This window comes from Otolemur garnettii, unplaced genomic scaffold (genome assembly GCF_000181295.1).
Source record: "Otolemur garnettii isolate 467f Iridium unplaced genomic scaffold, OtoGar3 scaffold00015, whole genome shotgun sequence".
Lineage (NCBI taxonomy): Eukaryota > Metazoa > Chordata > Mammalia > Primates > Galagidae > Otolemur > Otolemur garnettii.
This window is the reverse complement of record NW_003852410.1, coordinates 18029257-18040914: the sequence shown is the minus strand read 5'-3', so window position 1 is coordinate 18040914 and position 11658 is coordinate 18029257. Positions and strand designations below refer to the sequence as shown.

The following is an 11658-nucleotide window of genomic DNA, read 5'->3' as shown; positions in this document are numbered from 1 at the left end:
AAAAAAAAAAAAAAAAAAAAGAGGATACTGCATCTGGAAACTTACCATCCCATGTCAACATAGTTGCAAATAGGGTAACCAAATCTGAACTCTGGTTTGCAGGATTTTTCATAACCCCAGCAATACTTTAGATTTTCTGAGTGTTTCTAGAACATAAAATGTGTATATTTAAACTGTTTTCTCACATTTAGAGAGGATTCTTAAGACATTTCCACTAAGAAAACAAAATCTTTATATAACTTTCATGTTTACATTTTACAATATATGTCCTTGTAATAAAATAACTAGAGTAAATTCTAAGGAGAGTGGGCTCAAGGTCCTTAGCAATGATCCCTACTCACCACCCACACTGTGTCTGTGCCCCAACCAAAAACCTGGGCTTCACCTAGACTACCAAACACCGCTTATGGCCAGGCATGGTGGCTCGTGCCTGTAATCCCAGTACTCTGGGAGGCTGAGGTGTGTGGATCATCTGAGCTCACGAGTTTCAGACCAGCCTGAACTCGAGTGAGATACTGTCTCTAAAAATAGTCTGGCATTGTGGCAGGTGCCTGTAGTCCCAGCTACTTGGGAGGCTGAGGCAAGAGCATCACAAGAGCCCAAGAGTTTGAGGTTGCGGTGAGTTATGAGCCAAGGCACTCTACCAAGGGTTACAAAGTAAGACTCAGTCTCAAAATAAAAAAAATAAAAAAAATAAAAATTTCTTCAAGTAGCTAAAGAAACTGCCTGAGTGAGCAAACTGATTCTAAAAATAAGTGCCTAAAAAGGCATATAAATTTGAATTTCTGTTACCGAAAGAATCACAGCTAAATTGAACGGGTCAGCAACTTTACTCATTAATCAAGTTTAGCAAAGATCCCACAAGACATGACAACTCGGCCTCCCCTGGGAAACATATAGTGGCTGTTAGCCAGGGAGCTGAGAGCGCTCTTCTACAAGGCCCCAGGGGCAATGCCGGCTGATTCCCAGGTTTGCTTTTCCATATGCTTCCTGTGCCAGCACCATGGGAAAGGAAGCATCTCACAATGCCCAGCTTTGATCTCTAAGGCCATGTGAGACCTCTTAATGGGCTCCTCTCTGAGGTCCTTCCAACTCCTCCCAGACAGAAGGAAGGACACAGTAACGTTATGTGGAAACAGAGGCTGAGGTGTTAACACTGAAATTAGTGACCCTCTTATGTATAGTTTAAGAAAGAAGAGGTGTAAAATGTTTGTTACTTTTAACCATTCTTTTCTGCATAAAATCTAATTTGCCTCATTTACAGAGTATATAAATAGTACTGGCTGCCTGTTTATTTCAGAAGTGATTTAGATTTTTAAATTTCAGTCTTGTGAATGGGATATAATTTTAAGCAAAGTTTAGTCACTTAGAAGTAATAAATGAAAGGGAACAATGACTGACTCACAGTGACAACCAGAAGTTAGAATTCCACCTGCAGCTTCCAGTTAAAAAGCAGAACAAGTAAGTCAGCCTAAATTGCATCCTTTTATAAAATAAAGAAGAAATAATACCTACCTTATACGGACACTGTGAGTCTTTCTTACAGATGGTGGCAATATACCTATTGTTGTACAAAAAGAAGGGAATATGCTCCTCTGGCAAGTGGATGCTGGCATAGTTATACAGAGGTTCTCCAGTCTCAGGAGGAGTCTGATCTTGGCCACTGAGTGGGACTTTATGAAGCAATACTCCAAAGACAAGCAGCATTAACATAGCAACCTCCAAACCTAGAGATCAAATTGAAAACATCTTTGTTAAGAAATTTCCTTTAACAGTCAACAAAAAGGGAGAAGAGCCAAGCATAATTCCAAAGTACTTCGCTCATCACTGAGTAATGTTCTTTTATCAAGCAAATATTTATTGTGTACCTGCTATGTGCCAGGCACTGTGTTAGGAGCTAGGTATACAGAGTTGGACAAAACAAGAGAGAGCCTTGCTCTTATGGAGCATATAACATAATATGAGAGTCACATAGAAAAAAAATCAAGTGAATAAACACCTTCAGATGATGATAGGGCTATGAATCAAATAAACCAAGGGCTGCTAGAACAATTGCTCAACAACGCCTTTGTCCAGAAAATAGCCAAAGTCTATTGTCAAGGAATGGATGAGGTTGTGTTCCATTAAAACTTTATTTCAGGGGCCGGGTGCAGTAGCTCACACCTATAATACTAGCACTCCGGGAAGCCGAGGCAGGTGGATTGCCTGAACTCATAGGTTCGAGACCAGCCTGAGCTAGAGCAAGACCCTGTCTCTAAAAATAGCTGGGTGTTGTGGTGGGTGCCTGTAATTCCAGCTACTTGAGAGGCTAAGGCAAGGGAAATGCTGAAGCCCAAGAGACTGAAGTTGCTGTGCTATGATGCTACAGCACTCTACCTGGGGGTGACAAAATGAGAGTCGGTCTCAAAAAGCAAAACAAAAATTTATTTCAAAAATGGGGGAGGGCACTGATATAATCCAGTTTTCTGATGCCTAAAATAAAATGAGGTAAAATGATAAAGTACACAGCACGGCAAATCTGACCTTTAAAGTCCAGCCACCTGGGTTTGAATCCCAGTCTACAGCTTCCTGCCTGCATGACCTTGAGCAGGTTACTTAACCTTTCTTCATCTCAGCTTTCCCACCAGTGAAATGGAAATAATAAACCTTCTCATAGGGCTTCTGTGTGTTAAATGAGTTAATTATTGGTAAAGTGTTTAGAAAGTATCGGGCACACTCTCAGTGCTCTGTGTTCACTAAATAGCTGTTTAAAGCCACCTGTGGCAGAGAGGGCCTGAGGAGTTTGGGCATAAGGAATGAAGAGGCTTGACAGGAAGTCTGGGTTGTCTGGGACTGAGGAACTGAGGGAGGAGTCCTCCAGAGAAAAAGTAGTTAAAAGTTACTTATCAGACATCTGCACTAAAAATGGGGAACATAGAAAGTGTCTGACACGATGTCTCCAACTTGTTTTTGCAAAACCACAGACCTTAGGAATCCAGAGAATCGTTACTATAACCATTAGGCCTGGAATTGCCACACCTCCCATATACATTCTCTCTTAGAGGCCAGTCCCTAATCTCCTGCATATACATAACTCACATGCCATTCTCTCTCAAACAGAAAGCAAGTCTTATGCTAAGGATCAGGTCACAGATTTCCCTATAAGGGCCTAACTAACACTTGAGCTGGACCTGAATGATGAGGCGTGAGGAAGATGCACCAGGGGAGAGAGAATAGGAGATACTGTAGACTGACTCTGAGCAAGAGCCTGCCTGCTGAATAAAGAATAATAATCATAATTAGCACATGAGTACATACCGTGTTCCGGGAAGTAGCAAAGAAGGGGCAGTGGTGAACTGAACTCACTGCCTGCCGTTGTGAAGCTTCCACTCTCGTGGGCGTGATAATCACTGATGTTAATAACTAAGATTTAGAAACGCCAGGAGTGAAATCAAGCGCTCTGCTTCAAAGATTCTGCCCCTAATTCTCCCCTCTCCTGCCTTACCTTGGACAAAGTGATCATGGTCATGAACACTGTTGCATCCCTAATTCAGTGAGGGTTAAATCTCTTGGACCAGAATTCTTCTCTATATTCTAGACAACAGTCATGTCATTCTCTGTTCGTTTTAGTGGTATCTTTCCGCTGGATGACAGAGCCATCATACTCACTGAATGTTCCTCAGCAAAGTCTGCTGTCCACTGGGTCACACTGGAAAGCCAGCTTTCTAAATCAGTCCACAACTATGGGCTATCATGGTGGGACCTTTAGAAATAAACTGCTATATTTAACCAAACCTCCAGTTCCAAAGCCATGAGATCATATGTAGTAACTGAATAGTGGGGACTTCAGGAAGAAATTCTTTCCCTCCCCAGAGCAGTAAATATAGTGATTTTTTCACTTAAGTGGTTTTGAAAAGTATGTTTAAAGAGTATGTTGTTATCTGCTGTAAATCTGATCTGAGTTACTATTTTTCATTGTGATTTTTATAAGAGTTAGTTGCTAGCCAAAATTTAAAAATACATATTAATAGTAACAATGACTCTACTTATAATTAAAATACTTAACCTCTTTAATCCGCAGAGCCACCCAGAAGCTTCTGTGATTTTTCAGGTCTCTTAAAACCTGTCAGAAATGAAACATGTTAACTGAAAAGGATGCTACAGCAGAATTTATCATTCAGGTGATATTTTTAATTAAAAGAAATCTTTTTTTTTTTGCTCTACCCAAGCTATCCCCCTGGGTAGAGTGCTGTAGCATCACAGCTCACAGCAACCTCAAATTCCTGGGCTCAAGCCAGTCTCCTGCCTCAGCCTCCCAAGTAGCTGGGACCACAGGCACCCGCCACAACGCTGGCTATTTTTTGGTTGCAGCCATCATTGTTGGTTGGCGGGCCGGGCTGGGGATTTGAACCTGCCACCTTAGGTGTATGTGGCTGGTGCCTTAGCCAGTTGAGCCACAGGCGGCGAGCCTAATTAAAAGAAATCTTAAGAGAGAAGACAGGATAGCCTCCTGATGCTCTTTCATTTCCTTACTTACTACCACACTGCTGAAAGCTAAGTTACAGGCATGACCCCCAGTACATAACCCAGTACAGGCCAGATTCCAACGGAGAGCGGGAAGGAGGTGGCCCACTTGATACAGGCATCCACTGGTACAGACCCACAGGGTAGCCAGCAATCAAATATTCCTCGGAGCGAACAAAGTAATTCTGCTCCTGGAATCACAGAGCAGCACAAGTTAGAGAGTTCACAGGTAGACGGCCTGTCCTTTGACTCTTTCTTCCAGTAATAAAGTCATTATCACCAAGTATTGGCCTTTAGTTACCCAAGTCCTTTGTCTTCCACTGAGCTCCGGACATACCTACACTCACTGATCCCCCAAGAAGTACAGCTTAGGTGAAGAGAAGACTGTTCAGAAGCACTAGAACCTGGCTTCCGCCAAGGGCACGTACCCACTTGCATAAGGTGGATGAGGGCGGCTGCTCGGGCGTGAAAGCACAACCCTGGAGCCAGGCAGGAGCCTTCCAAGTGTCGATCCCCTGCAAGGCCCGCAAGGTTGGGTGGATGCCTTTCTCCAGCTCAAGGAAGGCTTTCCAATGATGCTTGCTACTTGTTCCTTCAGCACAAAGCAGCTGGGCTCACTCCACTCTTGTACCCTTGAATAGATTTCCACAGGCCTAAAAGTAAGGGTGGACAAAAGTATCTTCTGAAAGATGATGCAATGTATGTTACTCCAAGGACAGATATATAAAAGTCCTGATCTCATCACTAAGCAATAAATCTCTGTAACAAAATTACATTTGTACTCCATAAATTTATACAAAAATAAATAAATTTGTTCTTTTAAAATCAGGTTGAGAGGGACATCTGGGGATGACAAGATGGTCTTCTATGACAGGGCTTGGAAAAGTTTGAATAAGGCAGGGACAAATGAAAAAAAAAGATCATCACGTCAGAGACTCAGAATGACTCCTAAACCGCCATCAAGTCTCAGGGCTTGGGAAAGGCTGCCCGAGACGCCGAGGGGGGCCCCCAGGTCTCTGCGCTCACGGTCAGCCGGCCAGTGCTGCAGGGTCAGCCGGCCAGCGCTGCGACGCAGCCAACACCACGCGTGGAGTGGGCGACCCCAGGCGCCGCCCGGGACTGCTTCGGGGCGCAGAGATCCCCGGGGCCACCCGCCACCCTGCTCTGCGGCGTCACGAGTTCCCGGCGCGCCCGCGAGGGGCTCCGGGGAGCGGCTCGGTCCGGACCTGAGAAACCGAGTCCCCGCGGCGCGGGCCGGGTGGCCGAGGGCTCCGGGAACTCCGCGCGCCGCCGCCGGGGCCGGAGCCGGAGCCGGGGAGGGGGCCGGGGCCGGCTTCCGACGCCCGCCTGGCGGCCCGCGGCGCGGAGGGCGGGCGGGGTCCGGGGGAGGCTGCAGCCCTCGGGAAGCGGCCGCGGCGGGAAGCGGAGCGGGCAGGGGCCGACGCGGCGCGGGCGAGTCCCACCTGGAGCTGGGGAGCCGGGGCCACCGGGGAGGCGGAGGAGACGGCGGCGGCTCGGGAGGAGGGAGTCGTCATAACCGGCGAGTGCGGCTCACCGGAAACCTCGGGCGCCAGAGCCGGGCCAGGGGGCGCCAAGGAGCTGCCGGGACACCTTGGTCGGCCGGGGGCGGGCTCGACCCCCTGGGGGCAGGACCGGGGACGACACCCGGGAAGGCCGGGTGCCAGGCGCGACGCAGACCCTGTCGGGGTCGCACAGAGGGGGCTGGGAAGGCATCATCCGCTGCTTCTCACGTGCTCCAGCTAAGGGTAGTGTGACGGTCTGTGACCCAGCTTCCTAACCAGGGCTAAAAAAGCTAAAAGGACAAACAGCGTAAGGACGCCGGACCACTCCCCATCTCAATCTCAGCAACCCTTTCCTCCGTGGGAGACAATAAGGCGCTTACAAGACATTAGGATAGGGTGGATAGAAAACCTGACTGTTGCTCTTTTCGGCTTTACATTGAGCAGGATTTTTACTGTTTTCCTATTTCGAGCAAAGGTTGCTACTGTAAGTTTCAATTTTGAGAACTGAACGTAGTAGACAGAAGACACTCTATGTGAGCGGGGGTGAGGACACTTTGGAGTCCACACACACTTTAAAATAGTACGCTTTTACTTGTATGTAAATCCCAAGGCAGTTTAATTTTTATGCTTGCGTTATTTTATAATTATTTGAATTGCTTGTTTATGTTATCATAATTAATTGATTGCTTATCTCCCATTGTCTTCAATTTTTGCCATCCTCGGTTCTGGTGGTCTGTCTAGAGCACGATGGAGGGGATCATTAAATCCTGACTCAACTTGAACTAATTAAATGAAGGATGATGCCGTCGAAATAAACATGCTCAGACACATAAAATCATCAGAATTAAGTAATATGAATCACAAGGAAACAAGTGTGTTTTAAAGACTTATATCCTTTTTTTTGGCCAGGGCTGGGTTTGAACCCGCCACCTCCAGCATATGGGGCCAGCGCCCTACTCCTTTGAGCCACAGGTGCTGCCCGACTTATATGCTTTTAAAATAATTTTAAAGATGCTATTGTAAGAATTTTTACAAGTTCCATTAGTGATATGCTAAAATAGGATTATTATCTGATTTTTTTTCAAATAGTAACAGCAAAAACATATGGTATTTAACATGTGCCAAGCATTATTCTAAAACACTTTTTAAATTCATGTATTCTTTATGTTAAGTAAGACTTTGCTTTTAAGGGAACTACTGCTCTACCATTTTATACTTTGTCCCTGCCCTACCAGTAAGGACAGTGAGTTTTAAAAATGTTTTTTCTGGCTGGGCACAGTGGTTGATACCTGTAATCTCAGCTCTTTGGAATGCTACATGGGAGGGCTGCTCGAGGGCAGGAGTTCCAGACTAGCCTGGGCAACATAGCAAGGCCTCATCTCTACATAAATAAATAAATAAATAAAAATAATAATACTTTCTCAGCCTATATGCCACCAGGTTTTGTCATGTACAGGAAATGTAGCTTTCTTGTTAGACAATTTAAAGTGCTTCAAATTTTAAACAAGCTGATTTTGTATCAAATGATATGTAATTAAAAACAAATACATCACACACACATACACGTATAGGCCTAATACTTATAATCCTAGCACTCTGGGAGGCCAAGGCAGATGGATTGCCTGAGCTCAGGAGTTTTGAGACCAGCCTGAGAAAGAGCAAGATCCATCTCTACTAAAAACAGAAAAACTAGGGCACGGTTGACTGTGGGTAATGGAGCTGAGAGACTGTTCGCAGAACCCATGAAGATGAACGCCAGAGGACTTGGATCACAGCTAAAGGACAGTATTCCAGTTACTGAACTTTCAGGAAGTGGACCTTTTGAAAGTCATGATCTTCAGAAAGGTTTCTCTTGTGTGAAAAATGAACTTTTGCCTAGTCATCCTCTTGAATTATCAGAAAAAAATTTCCAACTCAACCAAGATAATATGAATTTTTCCACACTGAGAAACATCCTGCGCTATCATTTATTTAAGAAAGATGAGTACACATTTACACACTATATATAGCTCCACTAAAACTACACATGGAATTCAGGGCAGTGCAGCAGGTTCAGAGTCTTCCATTTCTTTCAAGTTCAAACCTTTCACTGGATATTTTGAGAGGTAATGATGAGACTATTGGACTTGAAGATATTCTTAATGATCCATCACAAAGTGAAGTAATGGGAGAACCACACCTAATGGTGGAATAGAAACTTGGTTTACTGTGATACATTGTGCTGTTTGTGAAAACGGGGGCCACATCTTCTTTATGGTTGTCTTTTTACTGTGATTTGATGTATATGACATTAGAAGTACTGATGTGGAAAAAAAAAAAAAAAAAAAACAGAAATACTAGCCAGGCTTTGTGGTGGGTGCCTGCAGTCAAAGCTACTTGTGAGGCTTTGGCAAGAGGATTGGTTGAGTATAGAAGTTTGAAGTTGCTGTGAGCTATGACGCCATAGCACTCTACCCAGGGTGACAGAGTGAGACTGTCTCAAAAATAAAATAAAAAGTGTACATATATAAAATAAGTATAATACAAGAAAAGTTTCTAAAACTTGGTTAGTCTATTTCTAAGGATATACAAATCACTCAAATTGGTCTGACATCTACATGGTGCTATTTTAAGGTGACCAGATTTTTTTTTTTTTAACAACAGCATAAATCCACTTTTATTTACTTTTCATCAGTTTAAATCCTTGAGGGGTACAGCATTACACGGATTCTACGTCCAATGGCCTTAGCAGGAAGGTTGCTTCGGAATTTGGCACAAACCATACCACTGTTTCCATGGGCTCGAGTTATCTTTCCCCAGATTACTGGTTTTGTTTGGTTTGCCGCCAGTGGTCACTGTGTTGTTCTTTGCTTTGTATACATAAGCACATCTCTTGCCCAAATAGAATTCAGTTTCATCTCGGGCATAAACACCTTCAATTTTAAGAAGAGCTGTGTGCTCTCTTTGGTTCCGGAGACCTCTCTTGTAGCCAGCAAAAATGGCCTTGGACCACAGCCTTCCAGACATATTTGCCTTTTAGAAGTCCTGTTCCCAGCAGACTGGTAACTGCAGGCGAACAAAGTGCCTCTACTTCACTCAGGCCCAGGAACTAACTCTGATTACCCGTGTACCGGTTCTAGGGAGTCAGAGGACCAACACCATCTGTCCCACATCTCTTCCATCCTGTCCTCTCTTTTCCTGCAGCTCACGGAAATCACCGGCTGGCAGAGATTCCAAGGCGCGCGGGTGCCTCGTCAAGGTACTTGGACAAGCCCACCCCAGTTATTTGCTCCCAAAGTTCTGCAGCAGGTACTTCACTCCAGGTGACCAGATTTTTAACATTGGTAAAGCTGGACACCATGGTGGGGGGGGGATGGGGCGGGGGCGGGGCCTGACAACAATGCAAACTTTGATAAGCAGCTCTCGATAATCACTTCTCAACAATTATTTATTATTACAGTTTAACATTGTAAAATTAACAAAAATAATATAAAACTCATATCCTGGCGAAATAGCCACATGGCAGCCGAAAACCGTATATTCCCTTACTGTTCTCCCTCCCGTTTGTGCATTCTTTCCAAAATTCAGGACTTTTTAAAAACGCCCTGGGACACAGGACAAATTGTTAAAAATCAGGACTGTCCCACCAAAACCGGGACGTCTGGTCACCCTATGCTATTTTAAATGGCTATATACTGAGTGAGCATTCAGACTTATAGGAAATAAAATATGATTTTAAGAACATGAGATTGAGTTCTGGCTTGGCGTGGTGGCTCATGCCTGTGATCCTAGCACTTTGGGAGGCCAAGGTGGGTGGATCACTTGAGCTCAAGAGTTTGAGACCAACCTGAACAAGATTGAGACCCGTCTCTAAAAAATAGCTGGGCATCATGGTGGGCATCTGTAGTCCCAGCTACTTGGGAGGCTGAGGCAAGAAGATTGCTTGAGGGTAAGAGTTTGAGGTTGCTATGAGCTATGATGCTATGGTTTTCTATATAGAGGGTGACAAAATGAGACTCTGTCTCAAAAAACAAACAAAAACCTCAAATGGCTACACAATAGGAGAATGGGAGATGGATTAAACTATGGTTTATTCATACAATGTAAAACTATGCAGGTATATAAAAGAATTGACAAATATCTTTATATACTGCAGGATATATTACTGAGTTAAAAAATGATGTATACTACGCTATCATTTATCTAAGAAAGATGAGTACACATTTACACACTATACACATGTTTATTATTATTTTACAAATAGAATAACATTTAAAATGACTTCCTACAGGGAAAAGGAGGAAATATGGGTATAGGGGCAAAAATAGAAAATGACTTTTCAGACATTACAAAATTATCATAAATTCTTAAAAAGCAATCCTTGAAAATTTAAAGTAAAATGAAACTAAATGAATCTAATCTAGTATTATCCATTTGTGGCCTATTACCCAGAGAAATTATCCTGAGTAACTTGGTAACTTGGTAATTTGTGCATCCTTAATGGGATATATGTCTCCTTGGGACTAAAATAGTTAAAAGAAAACCATAGGCCGTTTTCAATAACCAAATTGTTGATGCTACTGCTGGTATTATGCAATAAACCAAATAAGAGTAATGAAGATGGTGTCTTTGAAGCCAAAATCTTTGACATATCATATAGATGAAAGCCTAATCAGATTATATAAACATCTTGTAGTTTTGAATCTCAATTGGAGGTCTCAATATGAGTTAATGATCTATTTTTTCATTAGAAAAAAAATCTCTCCCACATGATCCATTGAAAAGGCCTAGCAGGAGTGTATATTTAGAGCAATTTGAATCTCTGCTTCTGGGATGCAATCCTCAGGCTTGGCCCAAATAAATTCTCTTAAGCTTCTTGCTTTTAAGTTGACATTTTTCTTCCTTATATATATATATGTATTTTTTTTAAAGGTCTTCTTTGAGGCAAGAGGATAGTTTGATCCCAAGAGACTGAGGTTGCTGTGAGCTATGATGTCCTAGCACTCTTAACTAGGGCATCAGAGAGTCTGTCTCAAAAATAAAATAAAACAAAATAAAATAGAAAACAATTTTAAAGGCCTTTTATTAATCTTTTAGTCTCTTCCAAGATGCTGCTAGCACTTTCTATGCCTGTGTGATATTTACTCTGAGTATTTTTCTCTGGTTTTTCAGTTTTCCTACTTTCGTTACCTTGTATTTATTTTTCATATTATGAAAACTATTTTTTTCCATTCTGCAACAAAGTAACTCATTTAGGTAACACACTGGTTTTGTTTGAGCACTCAGTATTTTTTATTCATAGAAAATACATTTCCTGGATTTCCAATTAAGTGCAGCAAAGAATCCCTGCCCAGAAGTCAGACCTGCTTAGTCACTAACTAGGTTATGATACTGTGGATGAGACATTTATTGTGGCTTGCAACATTCCAGATTAGAATAAAAATTTCATTCTGGTCTCAGCACCCATAGCACAGTGGTTACAGTGTCCACCAAGAGCACCGAGGTTGGTGGGTTCCAGCCCGGCCTGGGCCTGCTAAACAACAGTGACAACTGCAATAAGAAAATGGCTGGGCACCTGTAGTCCCCCTTCTATTTAATATATGTATACTTTCCCCCTTCTCTCACTCTCTTCCCCCTTCTATTTAATATATGT

The 11658-nt window shown here is 43.1% G+C and overlaps 1 protein-coding gene and 2 pseudogenes across 3 annotated transcripts in view; 1 reads left to right on the top strand and 2 right to left on the bottom strand.

The window, feature by feature from the left end:
- The window catches only part of EOGT (EGF domain specific O-linked N-acetylglucosamine transferase), a 38757-nt gene extending 33595 nt beyond the window's left edge, over nt 1–5162 (bottom strand). The window contains exons 1-4 of one of the 2 annotated variants that reach the window (XM_003785510.3): nt 4932–5162; nt 4046–4102; nt 1516–1727; nt 46–146 (exon numbers count right to left, since the gene is read on the bottom strand). In XM_003785510.3, the coding sequence (XP_003785558.1) occupies nt 46–146; nt 1516–1713 (299 nt within the window). In that variant the 5' untranslated portion in view covers nt 1714–1727; nt 4046–4102; nt 4932–5162. Of the gene's footprint in view, nt 1–45; nt 147–1515; nt 1731–4045; nt 4103–4931 lie in introns of those variants that run through there. The other variant, XM_023510714.1, reaches the window with a different exon arrangement.
- Nucleotides 5163–7725: 2563 nt separating this feature from the next.
- Nucleotides 7726–8238, top strand: LOC111723731 (annotated as a pseudogene).
- Nucleotides 8239–8662: 424 nt separating this feature from the next.
- LOC100947538 lies at nt 8663–9125 on the bottom strand (annotated as a pseudogene). Its single transcript, XR_001161073.2, has one exon. The product of XR_001161073.2 is annotated as a 60S ribosomal protein L35a pseudogene (transcript).
- Nucleotides 9126–11658: the final 2533 nt, after the last annotated feature.